The following is a 22,629-nucleotide window of genomic DNA, read 5'->3' as shown; positions in this document are numbered from 1 at the left end:
ATGATGCTGTACACAGTATTTATTTTGCTTCACTGCAGTTCAAATACATTTTCCCAACAATATACAGACAGACTCTTTATTCACAGTAGGGGTGGGGGGTGTGGGCAGGGGGAATTCACATTAAGGAGGAGCTAACATCACTGCTCTTGAATATCAGTTCTCTCAGGAAGAATCTCAGAAGAGTAACTACTTAGGTAACAGCCGCTTCACCTTTCCCAGCAAGGTGGTGGCTGGACAGGAGGGAAGAGGCCCTCCTGTTTAATCCCTCATACGTTACTGGTCCTCACACTTTCAGTCCTATTACGCAGCTCTATTAACTAAACACTATTAACACTAAACCCTGTCTGGAGGAAAATGCCAGGCCTAGAGCCATTGCTACAGTTGTGCTAATATATACAAAGCTATTTACATGAAAATACCATTAAACATATACAAACTGTTCACAGGCTCTGACATTAGGAGATCAGGGCCCAAGGACCAGCCTTGGGGCTTGCAGCTAATCCTGAAGGGCTATCCTGGAAGCTTTATATAGAGATGTGGGATGAGGGAGAGGGTGATACAGCAAAGAGAGGTGTCAAAGGCCCAGGAGAGTAAACCCATGGCTAACGTGCCCATCTGGAAGGAGGGTCGAAGTCTGCTGTCACTTCACCACTCATGGAGAAATGTGGGGAGGCTGGAAGGGCACATGCTAGACAGAAGAGTCCTTTGCAATCCTCATCTCAGCCCGGCTCTGCTTAATGTCAAAGGCCAAACTTAGAATGGCATACTAGGAATGCAGTTCCTATATTGTTGCCCTAAACTGTGGGGAATTACTGGGGCACCAAAATGATTCCTTTCTATACAGTCTTTTCTATGACAAGAAAATTCATACAGATGCTCTTCGAATGCAATACAGGAGAATGATGGCACACTCTGGGGCACAGTTCAAAACACCTAACACACTGTGAGCAAATGTGTCCCAGGGGTACCTTGTTCCTCCTGGAGCTACACAGGGCTAGGCTGGCAAGGGAATGGCAATACTGAGCCCAGAATAGGGTTAAAATGCACAGAAAAGCTTTCTAGTTCTGTCTCTGTCTGAGCCTCTAAATCCTGAAGCAGCAGCATAAGAATCAGCTTTTCTGTGACTAGACTGAGTGACCTTTAGTCACTTTAGATCAGTCAGGATCTACTGGACTTCTATCCCAAGAGGGCTGTGATACATCTGCCCACTGGACTGCAGTGTGATGTTACAATTTGGGTTCATACAAAGCTTAAGGACGGAGAGAAATAAGCTGTGAACCTTTCACTTTTACATCACCCGCATACGCCTGAACTTGGTGTCCTGAACTTGGAACTGGGAAAGAAAGACACAAGTGCAAGGGGCTGGCAAATGCTGTGGAGACCATCTTTCTCTAGATCAGATAATTCAGCCAGAGAACTAGTTTGTTTGTGAGTCTGGCAGCAGCATAGACAAGAGAGCTGAGAGCACAGGGGAAGCTGTAGATAAGACTAACCTTGCAAGAGTCGGAGGCTTCTCTCCAAAAATAAAAAGATTAAAGGTGTCCTTTAGCCACACCACTTGCCTTGACTCATCATGGCCCACTCTAGGCATAGAGCTTGTTAGACTGCTCGGGAACAGTATTTGGACATAAAAAGGTGTGTCCTAAATCTCATTCATAAATTAAACATACAAAAAATATACATATATTGTATAAATTAACACATATATATATAAAGCCTGATTTTATATATATATGTATATAAATTCTAAATTCACATTTCTGTGTTACCTGGAAGGAAGCATGCAAGAACAGCATATGGAGGGGGAGTTGCTGAACAAGGTTTCTCTGGTACAGAACAGGTCTGCCTAGGACAAACCTGCCTCCAGCAGCATTCCCCAGATAGCTGAAGAAAGGGGAAGTGCTTTTAGCTCCCATTCCCTCTATGTAGCTGTTTTCCTGAAGATACACAGAGCAGCTTCCTATATTCCCCATACAGGCCACAGGTCGAACCAACATCTGAAGAACCACCAGGCTAGAGCTGAAGAAGGAAAGGCAAACAAACATTAAAGCAAAAATCTATTACCATCCAGTCTGGTAAAGTAGTAATTTACAAGTCGGCAACAGAACCTGGGCACCACTATGTGGAGGACCCTTGTTTGCCTATGTCAAAACAAGTGATCTCAGTCCCACCTCTCTGATCCCTCTGCAAGCCTCTCAGTCTCTTATGATCACCACCCCTGTTTCTTTCTAAGATCCTGTGCTGTGTTCAACTGCCAAAGTACATCTTTGCTTCACAATCTGTCCAGCTTATGCCCAAAGGGGCAGCCAGTCATCTTGCAAACAGTCTCTCTGCAAACCACCAGTCTCTTTCCATCCCAAAGAGCACCTTAACTGTGTCTGTAGGGAAGAGACCAGATGTTTTCAAAGGCCTGGATTTCATTAGGGATTCCTGCACAATCTCACCTTCTGAGGAAAGTCAGCAAATTTCATCCGGGCAAGAAATCGCCTCACTTCTCCACGGCTGATTTTTGGAGTCCTGCTGTCCTTTAACCACACCATTCGACCTTGACTCATCATGGCCCACTTCAGGCCCAGCTTGCTGACCGAGAGAAATCCTGGCTGTTTTTCAGAGGTTGCAGTTGTTGTCACAGTGATGTGAAATGCATCCTTTTGGAGATCATTAATTCCAACTGGTCCATCAGAAAAGGGCAAGAAAATAGTGGTGAAGAGTAAATGATTACGTTTCTTCCAAAAGGGATTTTATAGCCCTTACTCAGTCAAAACATCCACCGGACTGAGAGTATATTCAATCTGACTTTACAACTCCATGCACCTTAGTTGATAAGGAAAAAATTATTTTAACATTTTTCCATGGAAAGAAACCGAAATATAGATCAGAAATGGAAGGGTTTGTTACAGGTTATGCTTTTGGGCTTGACATAGGATATGAACATATTTCAAAAATACAGTTCACTCTCAGCTTTTCTTCTCACATCTGTTAGTAGTTATTGTTTACCTCTATAAAAGGGGAAATTTGCAAATCACTGGCAAGTCAGGTGCCTCCAGTCACTACAGAATGATCTGTACAGACCTCAGAAATCCCAGTTTCTTAAAAACCCCTCTAAAAACAGTATTCTATTTGTTCTTGACTGAACTGTGTTTCTGATACAAGTCCAATTAGATGTTATTACTATGCAGCAGTTTTTCTATGCTTCCTAGCCTACTTCTCTCAGTTCTGGATGAACTGATCTTTTATCCCACACTGCCATGCACAAGAGGCTGGCTATTTGCCGAACTGCTTTAGAAAGAGCAAGGAAATCCAACAGGGACTGTACAACCTTGTATAGATGTTAAATGCAGATCTACTTTTCCCTGAAAATATGCTTAAGTATTTTGGATTCCCCCTTACAAAAAGAAAGAGGAAGAAGTAGCACAGCTGCTATCCCAAAGAGCAGGAGATGGCCAACAAAAGCAGAAGTGTATCTGAGGTGACAGAGAAAAGTTTTATAGTGATTCTCCATGCACTGCACTAAATTATAAATAGCTCCATGGAAAGCAACACAACTTCTCTGGTGTAAAACATGCATTAAATCAAACTTGAACCTTTCGTTAGTTAAACATGTGTAAGAAACTTTGTGGATCTTTTATTTGCAAACTAGGGGGTGGACAGGATGCTCCTTCAGGAGGAAGATTAATCTTATTTCCCACTGTTATCCTACGTGTAATGGACCTTAGGTGCTACCTTTAAAGGCACAGCTACAGCCCATTGTTTCTCACAGCTACTCCTCTCTCCATATTTCTAGCCCAGGCTGTTTCTCCTCCATTTGTACTCACCTGCTGAAGCAATGACTTTGTCTGTTGCATTGGTGAGGTCCAAAAGGACTGTAGGAAAAACAGGATGGAGAAGATAGAGGTGGTGCAGCCCTGGGCGCTCAGGTCTGGGACCAGGTTGCTGTTGGAATGCAAGAGACAAAAACTTAACGGCTGGCTAGCAAAGGGGAGTCTAGCTTTGTCAAAAAATAAAGTTTTCTGACACTGTGTTGTTTTCACATGGATCAGAGAATGAAAATCTATGGTTTTATAAACATGAAATCCTGACATCTTTTTCTCCCTAAAACAGAATTTGCTCCACAACTTCTGTTTGGTAAGGCTGAAATCTAGCTCTGTCCTATGCAGCCTGATGGGCAAAGCTACAGGCAGGAAGTTTGAGTCTCCATGCTGAACTGTGCCCCTGCATGGACAGAAGAAGCACTCTGGGCTGGGAACAAATCTGCAGTAACAACTCTTCAGTGCTGCATGAAAAATGAAATTCACAAATTTTTGGGTTTGTGGATGCAAAATTTCTGTCAACAAAGCTTTATGGTGAAGAATTTACGCACAAAATCTCCTGTGTTCAGGCTCAGAGAAGTCAGAATGTCAAAGTAAGAGATGTCCCTGACAGCCTTCTTATATGTTAGGTTTCAAGTTCAATGACAATAGGAATAAAAGAGAGAGACTGCATGTGCTTCACAGAGAAACCTCGAAGTGAAGAAAGGATGTGTGCTCACCAAACTTTGTAACACGGGCTGTGTTTCATCAGCCCAGAAGAGAAAAACAGACTTCTTGTCCAAAGTCATGACTGAGAGTGCATCGAGTTGTTGCCTCTGCCACGGAAGTTCCTGGTTCCAAACAGGGAGGCCGGATTTGCCATCTACCACCACCACCTCAAGGCACGGAGAGATCGAGCATTAATGGGTGTCAAGGCGTGGGTATGCAGAGCCCCCTTGCAGAAGCATGGCCTCTGCTGTTCCCTTTCGTGCCTGTGGCCACACAGTAATGAGTGCCAGCCAAAGAAACAGGAAAAGCAAGGTCCAGAGAATGTTTGTCTCGTTTTAGCCAACCTCCCCCACTCCTATGCTGCCATTGCCCTCCTTGCCTTCACCTGTTTTACCTTTTTGTTCCCATCTCCAGTCTGTGCTTGCAGCATGAAGTCCAGAGTTTGGTCAGCACCAAAGTAACCTGGTACAGGCTGGCTGTAAATTTGGAAAAAGAAACACTCAGCCCCATGATAGAAAAAAAGCCATTTCAGATGGAGGCAGAATAATTGCCTTCATCCTCCATTCTGCCTCTTAAAATGGCAGGATTTGTCATGCTAAATATGATCTTTCATCCACTCAGAATTATTTTGACTGCCAGGAATCATTTGTTGGTGGATCAGAAAAGTGAAAAATGGTAAAGCAGCCCATGGTGCTTGTCAGCCATTCTTCAGAGTTGTCCGTGTGGGGGGCATCCCTTGATGGGCTGTGTAGACATCTGTTTATCTCCCTGTACATGACTCTATCATTCTTTCCTTTGCACGAGAACCTGTACAGCTGTTGCTGTAATTATAGAAAATTATCCAGTCCTTCCAAAATGCATTGGCACATTTGACCTCCTGCTGAAAGTGGATTTCCCAGGCTGCCTTAGCTGTGTGAAATGGATCTTAATATACTCACCATTAATGTCAGCCCATGATTCCTTGTATTCTTACTGCTGGCAGGTTTACAAGCCTTTTTATGACCTTAAACGGGTTAAATGAAGTCCCTTCTCATCCTCTCACTTCTGGGTGACATAACACATTAATATCTCTCATTACACTGTTTTTTAACCATCTTGCTTGCTTTTGGCTTTCTGAGCCTTGCCTCTGTCTTCCTTCAATTCACCACAGCTAGACACAAAGTTCTAAATAAGCATAGTTGAGTCCACAAAATTCACAGAACCAGAGATTTTATGGCAAGGCAGGATCATCAGAGTATATCCTCTCTCCTCTTATTTATGACAGATTACTGTATTTCACCCAATTAACCAAGTATCAGTAGGCTGACTTTGCCTCATCTTTGATGAGATGAATTCATCACTTCTCATGACAGTCAGTTCTAATGATTAATTTCACCCAAAGAAACATTCCTGCATCTTCATTTTCTTGAACATGACTGGCTTTTGCTTCAAGGCACTTGTTCTTGCTATGCCTGTTAGCTTCTATTTCTTACAGATGCTTATGAACTCACCTCTTGGGCTTCTCTTTGATCATATAAACTCAGGAATTTTAATCTTCCATGCTAAAACATTTTTTCCAGACCTTTTCTCAGTTTTTTTCCAGCTTCTCCTTTAAAAAGTGCATGACAGAATGGTTCCTGAACAGCAATCCCACAGTACTGCAGTGGCTTGACTTTATACTTACGACATCAAACAACGTCATTTGCTTTACAACCAGGTGTTGCTTTCAAGGCAGTATCGTGAGACACTCCTATAGCTTGAAAGCTCTCCAGTAACAAAAGGAAGTAGCAGGCAATTCTATCCTATGACCACAAACTCAAAACATCTCCTAAGGTGCCTCTTCTCATGTCCCTTATGGGTTAGAGTCAGTGGCAGATCCCACAAACTGAATGCAGACAGACGTAAGTACATCGGATGCTACCAATCAAGTGAAAAATCCCCTGGGCACTTTCTCAAATGAACCAGAAGGCTAGTAATTATTCTGCCCAACAGTAATCCCCACAGCAACCTGCTATTAATCCTCTCTCATCTGAAACATCCATTTACAACACAATTTGCAACTGCTTACTCAATTTCATGGTCTCTGAACTTCGCCCTTGTTTTATGACTACTGATTCTCCTTTATGGTTTTCCAGGGATCTTGTCAAAAGCTATCTGGAAATGCAGCACATCTGCAGTAGCCATGTGGGTTTTCTCAGAAATTATTCCCACAGGTCTGGACTTAGTCTGCCTGGATGATGTGGTGTGCTTGGGGCAGGTTTACCTCGGAAAACGGGCACTCACAGCTGGCTCTGTAAGCTTTGTCTAACAAGGAATTCAGTCAGTTTGATTCTGTGGTAACATCCCTGAGCTGAATTTGTCCCCCAGCCTGTGGTGCTTAAGTAGAACTTAAGTTCTAAAACAATCCAAAAAACCCTCTTAATTAAATGCTTGCCCACAATACATTCAGTGCAGCAAATTTTGTCTTTCTTAACTCTGAGAAAACAGGTAGTCCAGGACTTTATCACAGTGGCCTAGAACACAAATTGCTTTCATTATTTTTCAATGATTATCTGACAGCTCCTCTACATGTATTGTACTCTGTCCCTTAGGAGGTCAGGGAACAGGAAAAAGCAGCAACCTTGAATACTAGCTGTCGAGAGATGTTGTGAAGTCTCCATCCTTAGGGATTTTTAAAACCTGACAGCACACAGCCCTGAGTAATTTGCTCTAGCTGAGTCTGCTTGAGCAGGTAGGTGGGATTAGGCAATCTCCAGAGATGCCTTCCAATCTCAACCACACTGGTAAAGAAGTTTTCAACCCTTCTTGATTTCTATTTTCCAATTTATTACTGCATCCATTTAGAAATTTCTTGTGTATAACTGATTCTACAGCACCTATGAAGTGGCTTTGCTTAGTCAGTACACACTTACCCTTTAAACTCGATGCCAGACACATTCAGAAGTCTGCAGATTCTGGGCCCAAAACACTTCTAGTCCATCTCCTTTCCCCATAGCATGATCAACTAGCCATAATCCATTCCTAAAGTCGTGGCTTATGTCACCCATCAGCCCTCAAGAATGCGGACATTACCTGAATATCAAACATAGCTGAACACTTTTTTTTCTTAAAGAAATTCCAGTGCCTTCTTCCCATTTATACTCTTGACAGTTGGGCAAAAGTGAGCTGAGAGCTGCTTTCTTTATTCTCAATACTAGAGCAAGCAATTGTTTCCCATATAATTTCCCTCAATTGTGCCCAACTGCCCTTTGCAAATATTTAATACTGGGCAAGCTGAAATTGCTGGTTATTACCAACCCACAAGATCTGGAAAATGACTTAATTTCCATGTGTGAAATTAGAGGATGAGCAGTATTATTTTAAGGTTTACATATAGTATAGATGGTGTGCTGACTGTCATCAGAACACTCATTTTCAGCTTTCAAGGAACATTAAGATCTCTGGGCCATACTCATTCAACCTGCTCTAAATTCTTAATATCACTAATGTAACTGATCCTCTCCACTGAAGCCCTGGACAGCAGGTGGGCTGAATCACACATCAGTGATTCACTGAATTCCAATGCCCCATCATTCCCATGACTTCAGTGTCGGGTACCTGAACCAAGCCCCTTATCTGTGGTCACTCACAAGCACAGCTCAAGTTTCCAGCCTTCTGTTCCTTGCTCCCCCTTTCTCCTCACTTGGCTCAACAACACACACCTCCAGTTCTTAGATTCCTCTGCAGACTTGGAGAATTACTGTCAATTGCTTTCTAAGGAACGCATGTGCTTCCAACTGGAAGTCAGGAAATGTTACAGGAAGAAATAGGACAGAAAAATGTTCCCAGTAAGTTACCTGCTGATATTCTGCAGCTCCAGGGTCCAGTGGGGCTCCAGGTCCTGTCCCCTCAGCAGGATCAAGCTCTCTTTGGTTGTGATGAGCAGGTTGCTGCAGTTTGTGTCAGGTGTTTTCACTGTCTGGAGGAAGTCAACCCCCTCACTGGGACAAATGGAAAACAGAGAGGAGATCAAGGCTTGTGTCTGCACATCTCAGCAGTAGCTGCCTTTCCACATGGCAATTGCTACCAAAGATTTGAACTGTACTTGGAGAAGTCCATCTTTTCCCCAGTGATATGGGCTCCTCAGTTAAGTGAGCTAATTCAAATATGGGGTCTTCTGAACATCATGAGTTACTATAAAAAGCGTGAAGTTTGCGAGTTCACAGTTGCTCCCCCCCTTTATTCCTAGAGAGGCCTGCCCCACAATTTGGCAGTAAAAAAGAATGAGCCGAGAAATCCAGGCCCACACAGACCGAGCTTCTCAAAGAGACTCCATTAGCTGGGAACACTTCTTTTTTTCCCTTCAGCTATGCATATGGGGCTGAAGAAAGGAACAAGGAAGAGCAGAAGCTAAGGTCTCCCTTTTATCATACTCTGCACTTCTTTGACTAGGACAACCAGAGGACAGGGAGGAAGTGATGAGTTCCCCACAATATTCCCCAGTTATCAACTGGACAGTGAAGAGAAGGACAGTATTGAGGTAGAAGTGACCACCTCTGGGAGCACTAGTAAGTGCCTACCCTTCCCTTCCTCTCCCAGAAGGAGCAAGATGACAAGTCCATCTTCTACCTGTAAATGCCAATGAGCTCTGACAGGTTGACAGATCTGTGCTTTTCCCACTCTGGCTCCTCCTGCTGCAGCATTGCAGGAAAGTTGTCCCGGTTTCTGGCTTGGGTAAAGATATCCCTCAAGGCAACTGCTTGAACATTACCTGCCAGGAAGAGTAAAGATGAAGAGTCCTGACTGCAAAAGATAACCTAGTAGAACAGAGGGTGATTGGGACCACTGCAGTTGTGGTAGAAGGCAATGAAATGCCCAGAGCTGGAACTTTCCTGGCATGATGTGCCTTTGGGAAACTCCAAGGTTTTTGAGACTAGCAGGTATTGGTACTCCTGGACTTTTCCACACCATGGCAGTGAGACTTGTGCTTTTGCTCTCCTAGCTTTTACAGCAGAAAGCATGGCAGAAATATTCCAGGGACGCTCTGGACCATTTTAGGTACAACAAATGTTTTCTCAGGAAGGTGAAGTGCTGCAGACCCAAGGTGCATCTTACCAAAACCAAACAGGATGTAGATGGCTCCCCGGCTGGTGATGTGGACTTGGGGGCCAATCACCTTCCCTTCTCCATTGGTGCTGTACTTCACAGGCCCACCCAAAGCAGTTCCAGTCTTTCCTGATACCAAGATGAAAAACACATCGGGCTGCAAGGAGAGAGAGGTAGAGATTTTTATCAGTGCTTTCATGCACTTCTGCACCCAGAATCTTCCCCCAGCCCCACAGCATGAAGCTCCATTGATCTTTTCCCCCTCAGCAAGGTGTAGATAGTGTTTGCTTTCTCTTTGCTCAGTCCAGCTTCCTGGGCATCTTACAGTAATGTTTTTCTCTTGACACAAATGCATCAAATATAAAAGGGACTTCAAAAACCTGAGTTCCTCTAACAACATCAATGTTAGGATTGTGGGGAGGGATGAACGTAAAGGAAATCTGCATCTGAATCAATCACACAAGTATTTCTTTCTTTCAGATGAGCTAAATGCTCCTTTCTCTAGAGATCCATCCCTACACTTCAAACCACACACGCACCGAACAGAAACAAATAATTCTCAAGTCTCAGTCAGGTGCAAATAATGACCCTTCTGTTCATTTCCAGCTGTCAAGAATGCAGGTAGTGTCATTATTGTTTGATCTCACTGCTCTGACCTACTGGAAGAAAAAGGGTGCTTTTCAGCAAAATCCAGGGGAATGTAAATTAGGGGCTCTTGCGGTTCCCATTACAGTCCTTCCACATCAGGCTGTTTTTCCTCTACACAAATAGTAAAGGTCCTTCCAAACCTTGAGTAGGGATATGCTGTACCTGTGTCTCTTTGAGAGCCAGAACAACAATATCTCTAATCCCATCTCCATCTACATCTGGAAGAGTTGCAGCTGGTGCAGCCAGGATCCCACTTGAAAGGTGAATGGAGTTCAGTGTCCAGATGGCCTTGCCTGTGGGAAGAACAGGATAAAAGGGACCTAACGTATTAGGGCAACCAGAGGGCATCCTTAGAGGGTTCCACAAAACCTTCTTGAAAAGGGAGCAAGAGAAATTATTTCTCCCATTCTATGTGAAGGGGAAACACAAACCTACAAACTGAGACAAGCTGCAGTGGGAAGCAAAATTCTTCTCCCAGCATTTCTTCAGATTGCCTTTGAGTCAGGCCTCAAGTCCTACTCTGCTTCCTTCTTAGCATCTCTCTAAAACACCTGAGCCCTAAACAATTTCTGAAATAGTAGAAAATATTTAAGGTTCACTTTTGGAAGGAGAACCTAAATGAGAGTGCTGCTCTGCAGGACAACAGTTGTTTGCCTCAGCCAGCAGAAAAGGCTAGGTAGATGCAAGGAAAGGGAACAGATGGATAGTTCTGATATTCAAAGTGCAAATCTGTGTCTCAGTTATATTCCCAGCAGCAAATTACCACTCCAGCATGACATGCTCACTCCACCTCAGGGTGAAAGCATGTTAGCAGACGGGATGTCAAATGGTTCAGCAGTCCAGCATGGACCCACCTGGGAACTCAGTAAAACCAGATTTGCAAACTTGCAAATAAACATCAAAAAAAGGCAACAAATTTGATGCTTTTACTTTTTCATCGTTCTTTGCCAACGCTTCTGCTTTTTCAATCTTTAAAAATGCTCTTCTGCTGCTGCTGCTCCGTAGGATAAGGTTTGCCCCTGTATGATAAAGTAAACCAACTGCCAAACTTGTACATTAATAACACTACTACTGCTGGTAAAGGAGGCAACTCATGGTCCTGACCATGCAAACACTTTGCAAGTAACCTGGTCCCTAAAAGCATTTGAAAAGCATGCAAAGATAGCTACGGGTAAAATTAGAGGAAACTTGAGAAGTTATATTCACATCCTAACAGAAGTTCTAACGGTATGGAAATTATAGGATAAAATACAGTTGCTGCTCCCTGGTTGGAATGCGGCTGGCATGCCCGAAACCTACTCCACCATGATTCCCCAATCTGCAACCATAGCACCTGCTAAGGGGGATGGAACAGAGGGTGGAGTGGAGTGGGAATACCACGGCCAGACTGTAGAAATCCTTGCAGGGAGGGGAACTTGATGTTACTTTGCAGCTGATAAAACTGCATAGCATCTGTCAGCCAGGGGAGACAGGAGAAGATGTCTTGTTGCTGAGCCAGCAACTGTGGTGAAATCATTCTCCTTGGATGAACTTGGTTCATTAAAACCTAACTGTTATATTAACACACGCCTCCATCCCAAAGTTACCCGCCTTCAAGGTACCTTTTTGTCGGTTCCAAAAACAACCCTATACCTACCTATGAATATTTCTGCCAATGAATTAATGTGGTAGAACAAACAGCAATCACAGAATGAAGGTTCACATGATCAAGTGATTAAAAAAGCAATATTCATTCCCATCTAATCAATTCAGCTATGGGCCTAATTTCTCTGCAAGGTTTCCTGGATGTCATGTATATTGTTATATAACTTCTCCAAGAATGCTGTTCAGCTCTGTGGTGCTGTTAGGTAGGTCCTGACTTGTACCAGCAACTCAATGCTAATGAGAACAGACTTTACATATTCTTTATGACATGGGGATGCTACAGGATACGATTAACACTTTGAAATATTCTGAGATGTAGGACGAAGATGCTGCCACAGAGATGAAATGTTTTGGATTCTCTTATCCTGTGTAACTAGAAACTCATTAGTGTTTTGACTCCTTCCTGTGTGCCACTAACAGCCACCGTGACGTGCCAGAACCAAATTATTCATGCTTATTAGTCCTTCAAAGAAAACAACAAAGCAGTAGCATATTTCTAATATGCTGGTAGTTGACTTTACCTGTGGAGGCACTGAGAAGGCTGAGGAATTTTGACGTTCCTGTAACAAGGCAGACAGGCCCTGCAGCTGCCCCCAGTGACAGCCCATTGCACTGCAGACTCCGAGTCTCCTCTGGAAGCTGGATGGACCACAAGGTGCTGCCATTCATACCAGAAAGTGCCACCACAGTTACGGAAGGTCTGGAGACACCTAGAAGAGGCAGGAAAGAGAGGATGTAATCCCTTGGTATCAGAGGGATTACTATGACCACGTTGCCTTGGGTCCTTGTGCTGGACTTCCAGCTCTAGCTCCTGGAGCTGAGCAGTTCAAGACAGACAAATCCACACTGCCTGAAACCAAAGGTCAAATGTCACACTATGGCTGAATTTCTCTGCCACAGAGCCTAGCAGTGATCTCCAAACAAGTTGGGCTGAACATCAACAGCCCAGAAAATCATGGAGGTTGGACCTGAGCTCATAGCAAGAAATGTGGTCAGCTGGGCAGACAGAACCAAGTTCCTGGGGACAATGTGCTCAGTTGTGCTGACTTCGTGCTGACTTCCTCCTGTGAAATTTACTGCTGCCAAACCAGATTGACTCTTCTGATCCCCTCCTCCCTTAACAAAACAGCTAGCACCAAGGGGAAACCTTAAGTGACTCCCAAGGTAGATGTCACCTCATATGAAAGTGCTGGCTTGTTTGTAATTCTGAAGCAACAGAAGGTGATTGGTGTCTGAGAGCTTTTTCCTTTGTTTTCCAAAGGAGTTTCATTATTGTGAGAAACAGACTGAATTAAACCAATTGGTGTAACTTGGCGTTCTTTTTCCAATTCACCAGTTAGCACAAAATAATTGTGAAATAAAGTAGTCTATGCTGTTTCAATTGACTGTTGGCTCTGACTCCAAATGTGATCAACTTTTAGCTCAGCCTGCCCTCAGCTGTCAGAGTGGTTATTGTAATTAATCTCCACCTAGTATGGTCATATCACAGTTTAACTCCCACACATTTCAAAATAACAACAGACCCAGTCAACTTCTGTCTTACTAGCAACACATACAACATATGATCTGATGACAAAAAGGGCATATATGGGCCACTGGCTAAATACAAGTCTGAGTCCACTCTCTAAATCAAACTCACTCTCTTCTCAAACTGAACATCATGTGCCTTATGCTAAGGGGTTGCCCCAGATCAAGTTATCTTCATCACATTGATAGGGACCACAAATAACTAAGTCCTGAATGCAGCTCACAGCCGTTGTGTGTACAAGCTGGAGAAACAGTTAAAAATGTCACAGTTTACTCCCCCGGGTGCCTGTCCCAAGCTTATCTCTACTTGGCACTGTGTGAATGCTCCAAGCACAAGCTACAGGCAGGCTGATATCCAGCTATGTGAGTTTTGGATTGTGATCTGCTTACACCTATTTTAGTGTCTGGTTTTTGTCTTCCAGCCCAGGATGCAATTAGGTATGAACCAGTTTCATTCAGAAAATGCTGACTATATGTATATCTGGGATAAAAAATAAAAACAATGCAATGGCAAAAATACAGAATGCAAGGACAGCCTATATGAACTGAATACAGCCTTTATGTCAACAGTATCTTCCTCTCTCACTTATTTTTTATGTTACTTTACAGTTTTCTCTATGTTCATGGGTTTCTTTTTATAGGACTTGCTGTGAAATACCAAGGGCCTTGCTTGGGCCATGGAGAAGGGCATCTTCCCTATCCTCTAACAATATTTTTATTAGCTCTTTGAAGAACCAAGGCATTTTGCTCCCACAAGAATTTTCTTCAGGTTGTGCAATGTATGCTTGCTCCATGAATACATCTCTGAGACTGAGCAGATTCACCTAGTATCAGGCAATGCCAGGATAGGCAGACGCAGTACAGCAGGCAGCTGGGAATCTCCAGGACTTAGGAAGCCCAGGACAATAGGATGCCACCAGATTTGGCAGCCTCTGCGTAATGGTGGCCATTATCAGCAGGCTCTGCTATGTTACCTGAAGGGTGTGAGGGCTAACAAAGAGAGCAAGGCAGCCAGGAGGAGGAAGCAGGGCAATACCTGTGAAACAGCCAGGCACAGTAGCTTCCCCATCATCAGTCTATTATTTGTGAATTAACAGTGATTTGGAGCCTGGCAAGTATATGGAGTGACCTGGAGAAAAAGGCAGCAAACTGAGGATGTTTCCTACAACACTAACCTACAAACAAAGTAAGTGTGCACAAATGCAGGACAAAGAGATGGAGTTGCCCCAAGATGAGGTAAGGGCAAACACATGATGTATAGGTACACAAGCACAGGCTTGTAATGAAAATTTTAAGCATGACCAACCACAGGCACAGCAATTTTAAGGAACTCTGAAAAGAGCAATGCAGTGGATTTGCAGTGGCAGGAGCTCTTCCTATGTGTAAGACAAACATACAAAGGTCCATACTAACACATGAAGAGGAATGGAAAGGAGCTGCAGTGCTTACCCATGACACTGGCATTCATCAAGGCAGTGAAGACAATGAGGATATCAGGGAGGCCATCACCATTCACATCACAAAGTTCCAGTGGGGATAACACACCACCTGCAACAATTACACAGAGTCACCGCATGTCAAAAAGGCCACCCTCATTTTTCACACTGGGAGAGGAGGGCTGGCCCAGAAATGAGACTTGTGGATAGACAAGCCTCACAAAGTCTGCTAAGGAACCACCAAGGGCAGGCAGCTCACACCATGGTAAGATCTTTCATTGCATGGAAAGGCAGAAATATAGCATCTGGGTCAGAGAAAGGAAAAGGAAAAATGGAGGAGCTAACAGAAAAAGATTCATGTTTCCCACTTCAATTTCTGAGGTGATGTGGAGCCATGTATCTTATGAAAAGCTTAGATTTGGAAGCCAGGGGCAAAAAGCAAGGAGGGAGAGACATATCTAGACCTGGCAGAAATTATTTCACAATACAGTGTTACTTTATTGCAGAAGCCAGAATGGGAGATACTTTAGAAATGCTACCAGTGGCCCATACAGGATAACAAAAGATCTCAAATGTTGATTTATAAATTTAAGCAGGACAAAAAGACAATGGACTAAGGTTAGTTAAGCTAGTTAGAAGACACAAAGACCTCAAGCCCTCTCCTCTCGAACACAACCACATACTTCAGCATGGAGGTACTGGTAAAGTCCAGGCTGTAGAAAGGGAGGCACTGTATTTTAAAGTGGGCTGGGCCATCTCCATCTGGAACAGAGCACAACATCCAGACAAAAAGGCAGGATGGAAGAAGAGTCAAAATAATTTTTGATGTTGGCAGAAACAAAATTTTGTGGCACTGTTATCTACTGATGCCAGATTTCACAGGCCGCAGCTTCAAGAGTGAGCAGAACACAGCGACCTGTCTATTATCTAGGAGCATCTGTAGCGGTGAGGGATGGCCTCTGCTCTGACCTTGCCCTCCCAGACAGGTCTCTCCCACCGATGCCCAGCCTGGGAGCTGCCACCTCCCCCATGCCAGATGCTGTTCCTGGGGCTTTCTCACCTGCTCCCTGACCTAGGTTACGGTTCCAGGTGTTATGCAAGTCTCTAGGGGGACAGGGAATTAGAAATGCGCACACCAACACAAGAATCATCGAGATCACCACAGTGAGCAAAAAGATCGCAGTGCGCAGGTATGGCATGAGGGAGGGAGCAGCCTTCTGCTCCAAACTCCCAGCTGTCTCTGCAGGATAACCCTCGGGCGCAGTCTCTGACGTGTGCTGCTTTGTCATCCCAACCTCCACATCAGAATCGGGGTCCTGTATCTCTTCAGGAGGGCTCTTCCCATTCTTGACCCCCCCATTCTTCTGGATGTTGAGTACGAGGTCATCTTCACTTTCATCACTGTCAGCCTGAGTGAGGGGATCATATTCCCCAAGGTCTGGGCTCTTCTTTCCTGAGAAAAAAGATGGAGAGAGACAAACATGAGTTCCTCACTTTTGCAGGATCTCAGTGGAGAAAAGGCTGCAGTGGAGAGTGACACAGAAGGGATGACAGAGTAGTCTGCATTTTGCATGGATCCAAGTAGTGAGAAGTGTTAGAGAAATGACAGGGTCTCTCCATGTTTCACAGTAGCAGCTGTGGGAGAAAAGATGCTGACAGTTTATTTTCCTCAGCCAAATGTGTCTGTGTATACATATATGGATGTATATGCATATGTCTGTATGGAATTCATGGCCGATTTAATTCTAATACTTTCTTGATTGGTAAAGAAATACATGAACTCTCCCTGAAGATGAGGGAAAAGTGATTTTGCCCCTTTGGGCCAAAAACATGCTGACGTCTAGAGGGATCAGGCTGCTCCTCCAAGACACCACCTTCTCTGCATGGCTCAGCTCTGTGCGAGGGAACGCTCCAACCCCTGCAGCAGGCAACCACAGTGCACCTGCTCTGCTCCCGCTCCTGCTCCCACCAGAGCGAACAGCCTGTGCTTAGCCTGGTCAAGATAGATAACTTGGTACTGATCGCTTCAGGTGGTGGTACAGGAAAGTAGCTTAGCTTTACGTGTCTCCTGCACAGATGCCCGGCACACAGACGACTTCTCCCCCAAGCCCTAGACAGCCACAGGGAGTGTGGCGAGGGCAGGTGTAGAGGCAGTCACACACCCTGGCGTAAGCCCAGTGCCATCTGTTTATGGTGACAGGAAAGATCACGCAGACTCACTGCCCTGAGCTACGAGTGGAGGGTCACGTCTCAGGGAGCTGCCCTGTGCCACAAGGCTGGGCATGGAGCCATGGCCACTGCTCTGATGACTGCAGAGTCTCAGTGTCTGGTTCTCTCTCTCCTATTCCAAGGTGGGACTTTGCTATCTGAAGTATCTGTCTCATTTCCTTTTGTTTAAAGCTGATCTGAGACAGGAACTAGCTTGTGCCCAAAGATTCCTGACATGATACATGCAAGGCATAACTAATAAGCAAAAATATGCAAGCTGTAACCCCTCTCAGACAGGAAAACGATGGGAAGGCTTTACGAAGTGGAAATTTTAGGGCTTTCATGATTATTCTTCCTAACTACAATACTATACCTTACTTTTGGTTTTCCTGTTAGACAGGCTCAAGTTACAGATGTATAGTAGTACCTAGTTAGTGCAACACACCTATTTTGCATAATCTAGAGTGTATTTTGCAGCACAAGTACCTCATTTCTTCCTCATTTCTCACCCCACAAAATGACCTTCACTTTCCCTTTGTCTACTACTTATAAGTGGTATTCAACTTCATTTTTATGATTTAAGAAATGCTTTCAATCCCACTAAAAACCAAATGCCCCACACTAAGTGGAACAGCCAGGACAACTCACCTACACTGAACAGAAGGAAATAAAAATATCCAACAAGCTCACATATCTAAGTCAGACTCTTCCTTTTTGAACTAGGGGCTTCTACAAAAGACTCAAAAATCTGGTGCACATACACAGTCCAAAAAGCAGTTCCTTGTGGAGGCAGAGCACGCAACCAAGAGATACTGCATTCTTATGGGTTGGTCTGGTGTATCCCTGTGACATACTGCATTGTTTCACACAGGTCTGTTCTATACATGTGTTCAAAAGTGTGGGCTTTTCAGGAAGTCTTGATAACCTTGGCTCCATCCTGTAAGTGCACAGAAGGCCACGGACCTTGGTGGCACACAGCTCTCTGCTCAGAGGCTGCAGCATAAATTTCACAGGTGTCTATACCATAGGTTGTGCTGAAAAGTGACCGAAAGACTACTCAGTCAAACAAAAAATTCCAGAGAGGTCTCACTGCCAGGGTATTTGCAGCTTCTCACAACAGATTCAGATGTGCCAGTTCAAGCCAGGTCAGACTAGCATGAAAAACAAACGTGGCTGGCCCAAGAGTAAATGGTATTTAGCCTGGGAAGTCAAAGTCGGACAGTTATGTTAGCTAGACTGCTCCCGATTTTGGAAACCGGTGACCCTTCAGTAAAACAACTCAAAGTGTACTTATGCTTCAGATATACTATGATTTAATTATTTTATTTCCAAACCGTCAACCAAAAGACTGGAACCGGCAGTTCATCCTTGAAGCAACCAAAAGCATTGGTGCCAATTAAATTTATCTGCAACAGTTTTGTCCTGGATCCCTACGAGACAGAAAGGACGTTGAAAATATGGCTCACCCACTCCTTGAAATGGCAGGGACTGAGATGCTGGCAGTGGTGTGAACCACAATCTGTAACAGGAACACCTGTCCTACTGAAAATCACTGATCAGTGGCTAGAAAACAGCTACTATACAGTAACGATAGCTTTTGATGATCTACATAGGAAAGAATCTGCAGAATTGTAAGAGAGCTATAAAGCAGAGAACTGCTCAGTCTTAATTTATGTTTAAGCCTGACTAGGAATCAGAAACTGACACTCTTTTGCCCTATCTTTCCTCAAAAGGTTATCTAGCATGCCCACAAGGCACAGCCACTCAGTAAAGTCAGGCATAAAGTGCCCTGCTGAATTTTTTTTTTTAAGCCAAAATAAGGGAAGATACTGCCCTTTAGGAAGGGCTGTTGGAGCACTCATGTAGCACATGTCAAACCCAATTATACATCTAATCTCAGAGGATTCTAACGCTTATCTCCCACTGTTCATAGAGAACCTTAACCAATCTGTAGGTGTTTTGGGAATGTGTCTGAAATGCTGGCAAGGATGTGCTCAGCTCAGCTTCCCAAGGCTGTTCTGTGGTTCAGAGAACATGTAACTCATGATTCACCTGGCTGGAGAGAGAGCAGAAGGACTCTTCATCCAAGTTTTAGGTCACTTACTGTGGGAAGGAGAGATAACACATCTGGCTAATCAATCCCAGATGATTTTTCAGCATGAAAATACAAACAAACATAAAAACTAGTAAAGAATGTGTGAAAACAGAGGCAGTCTCACATCATTTAGAGAATGATGATTTATTTATAAGTGCTCCATAAGTCAATTTCTCTCCTTTCTGGTTAACAACAAGGCTCAGGCTGGGGGAAAACAGTCTGTCCAAAACTGCCTCTGTTGCAAGCAATCAGCTGCCAGGGAATACATACAGTTTTCAGTTTTCCATCGTGGAAGTAGAGATGTTAAGATCTGAGCTGGCCTCTTGGTCAAACTCTCACCATATCTCCTGAAATGATAATCACAGTGTAGCCTTCATGAGAAATGAGTCTCTGCGCTAAAGCAAGTGGCAGTTCTGCAGCCTTATGTAGGTACCAATCTGTGTAACTCACATTTTGTTATCTGTCTTCCAAAGAGACTCCAAGTGTATATAAACCTTGCATCCACTTTACAGGTGTGGAGCTAGGATCAGCAAAGTCAGTTTCCCTGCTGCTCTGTGTTCCCTCCCTCCCGCAGGTAGAGTCAACAAAGCATCTTCTGTTCTGACCTGCTCTGAATCATATTCCATTTTTCCATGGCATCAGTGATAAAACAGAGGTTCCCATTCAGAGGCCCATGGTGACAATCAGAGGAAGCTACTGGTCACATCACCCTGGATTTTTTTTTTTTTTTTTGCAGCCACTGGAAGAAAAGCAAATATTGATGATGGAGGTTTTCAAAGGCAGAACAGAGGGAAAATGCCCCAAACTTACTGGCCTTCAAAGGCAGTAGGTTTCTAAACTGCACTTTATGACTTTGAAAATCCCCTGTGTATTTGCCAAATGCTGTTTTTGCACAGACAGCTCTTGCAACTACTGCAGCAGAAGAATGTGACCTCTCAGTGAATAACAGATGATCATCGTGTGACCATGATCTGGAAAGAAGGCACCCGTGAGGTGATCTGTGTTGAAATGAGGCCCCAGTCATAATACAATATTAATTTCTTGTGCTGATGGCTTCAAAGATATTAATTGTAATCTTATTTTTCTGGTTTCAACTGACTGGAAAGGCTTTTCTTTGCACTCACTTTGGAGTGAAAAGAGCAGATTTTGAACTTTAGAAGAGTGCAATTTTCAGTGCATTATTCCAATGGTGGCACACTGGTTCCAGTATCTGTTGTACTCACTTCACGTTGTGTTTATTCTTCTGGCAGTTGGCAGGCGCCAGTCAGTGGATACTGCAGACATATCTCTAAGCCCGTGAGGAGGTAAGTCGCCACATATTGATTCTTAATTAATTTAATGAGATGCAGCAGGAAAAACAGATATAGCAACAGGCTTTCTGCTTTCTCATTGCTGTCAGAAGTTGCATTTTTCAAGAATTAAATACACAAAAGTATGATTTCTGCAGTTTAATCTAAGGATTGATGCAAGAACTGTTCTCTTAAGTGCAGCTGCAAGGCCTGTTACGATCTCTTCCAAATCAGTGTCTCCCAGCAGCAGATATCAAACAGATCATGCTGGTTCCAAAGGTCCCAGAAGAGATCTGAGACCTCATGGTAATGTATTCCTTCCCACTCTGACAGATATATATATATATATATATTTATTTATTTATTTATATTTATATTTATATTTATATTTATACATGTATGCGTAAAACCAGTAAGAAACCGACTTGCAAACAAAATTTCTTTGAATGAGACTCAACAGGCACCACATAAACTAAAAGTAACCCTTAACTCCTGGCAAGGGTTATGAAAAGATGGCAGGAAGGACCTCGATGACATTAATGTGACCTTCATGGACTCATGGAGGAAAAAAGTACAATCAGTCCACTGAGTGCAGCCTCACAGACCGGGGCAGCGCAGGGCCACGGTGGTGTGTAGTGTCAAGGAGGAGCCCTCCCCAGCAGCACACAGCTGGGCCCTGTCTCTGTCCCAAATGCAAGACACTTTTCGGAAGAGCAATGAGGAACTTTCGCATTGAAGTTAATGCAGCCAGGTGCATTGGCACCATCTACAGTACATCCACCAGCAACTAGCATGCTCCCAAGATCTGGTTTGGCAAGGTATTTTAATTCCCTTTTCATCTCCTTACTTGAAGAGAATGGCTGTTGGACTGCTGCTCACCACACACAATAGCCCTTTATGCTTGAATATCCTTTCATCTCGCTGAAAATCTCTGGCTGGAAGGTGCAGTGGCGGCAGGCAGCCTTTAAACATCTACCCGGGTAATTGCAGTGGCACTTACCGAACTCCTGGCCTGGCTTCTGTGGGTAAAAGCCGGCAGGAGTAGATCTGAGCGGCTCCGCGCTTTCTTTCCTCCCTCCCGCGCAGACCCCTCACAGGGCCGCGGCCCAGGCTCCCTCTGCTACACACGACGCCCTCGGGGCCCCGAGACGCTGCCCCGGCCCCTGCGTCCCTCCCTCGGCCGCGGGCCCCCCGCGGAGCCCACGGGCCGCCTGCACCGCCGGGCCTCGCCCCACATCGCCACATCACTATGGCAACGCGCCCCGCAGCCCTCAGGCAGCGGCACCCGCGCCTCCCGTGAGCAGGGCTGCCCCGGGCGCGGCTGAACCTGGCCTGGCCTGCCCCCGCCCCCTCCCCGCCCGGCCCGGCCCGGCCCGGCCGGCGCCCGGTCCCTCCCGCGGGAGCGCAGCCCTTACCCGGCAGCTTCAGCGCCCGGGACAGCACCGTAGCCATGCTTGACACGGCAGTGCGCACGCGCCCCGCGCCTCCGCTCCCCGCGCCTCCCCGCGCCTCCCCGCGGCCTGCTGGGAATTGTAGTTCCCAGGCGTGAGGGGGCCCGTGGCCCTTCGTGTCCCTCATGACCTGGAGGGGCAGAGACCCGCAGGGAGGGGCGGGCCCGTGGCAGCGAGCCGTGACCGAGGACAGCCCGGATCTCCACAGCCTGCACGACTGTGTGGGCACAGACAGATGGAAAATAGGCTTGTCATCCTGAGTGGTTTGCACAGAAAGTGCCAGTCCTTTTAAATTGTTCTTGCTATAAATATATGCCTTCATTCTTGGAAACCTTTTGGTTGGAAGAAATCTAGTTGTTTCTGTTTTATTTTGCAATTTTATTTTATTGTTGTCATTGATTAATTACAGAAGATGGCCAGGTTGTTTTCCAAAGCTGTCCTCAATCATCACCGCAGCCTTCCGAGACATATGAAGAAGTGCACTCTCCCTTTCCCACAATGGGGAAATTGAGCAAGGAGGGTTTTGTGGCTTCCTCAAAGCCACAAGGCTCCAGCTTCCTGATTCCCAGGCCCACACAGCGGCCACTAACACTGCCACTTCTTCAAGTCATGATTTGTGTGAGAACTCACAAGGCAATGTCCTTTGTCACTGAATAAGAGGAAGGAGTATTGGCTAAATACATCAAAAGAGACTCCGCTTGGCTAATGAACACATCACATTTTATCAGCATCTGCTGCTGCTCTCGCTCT

At 44.8% G+C, this 22,629-nt stretch overlaps 1 protein-coding gene across 1 annotated transcript; it reads right to left on the bottom strand.

Moving 5' to 3' along the window:
• Positions 1-11: 11 nt before the first annotated feature.
• On the bottom strand, positions 12-21,892 carry FAM234B (family with sequence similarity 234 member B). Its single transcript, XM_069001892.1, has 13 exons — positions 21,844-21,892; positions 15,897-16,289; positions 14,850-14,948; positions 12,395-12,583; positions 10,392-10,522; positions 9,591-9,738; positions 9,105-9,246; positions 8,333-8,476; positions 4,912-4,993; positions 4,529-4,684; positions 3,816-3,933; positions 2,445-2,671; positions 12-2,019 (listed from the first exon to the last, which is right to left on the bottom strand). The coding sequence occupies exons 1-13, from the start codon at positions 21,878-21,880 to the stop codon at positions 2,014-2,016; spliced, it is 1,872 nt and encodes a 623-aa protein (XP_068857993.1). The 5' UTR covers positions 21,881-21,892; the 3' UTR covers positions 12-2,013.
• Positions 21,893-22,629: the final 737 nt, after the last annotated feature.

The sequence above is a fragment of the Aphelocoma coerulescens genome, chromosome 1A, assembly GCF_041296385.1.
Source record: "Aphelocoma coerulescens isolate FSJ_1873_10779 chromosome 1A, UR_Acoe_1.0, whole genome shotgun sequence".
NCBI lineage: Eukaryota > Metazoa > Chordata > Aves > Passeriformes > Corvidae > Aphelocoma > Aphelocoma coerulescens.
This window is presented reverse-complemented; position numbering and strand designations above follow the sequence as displayed.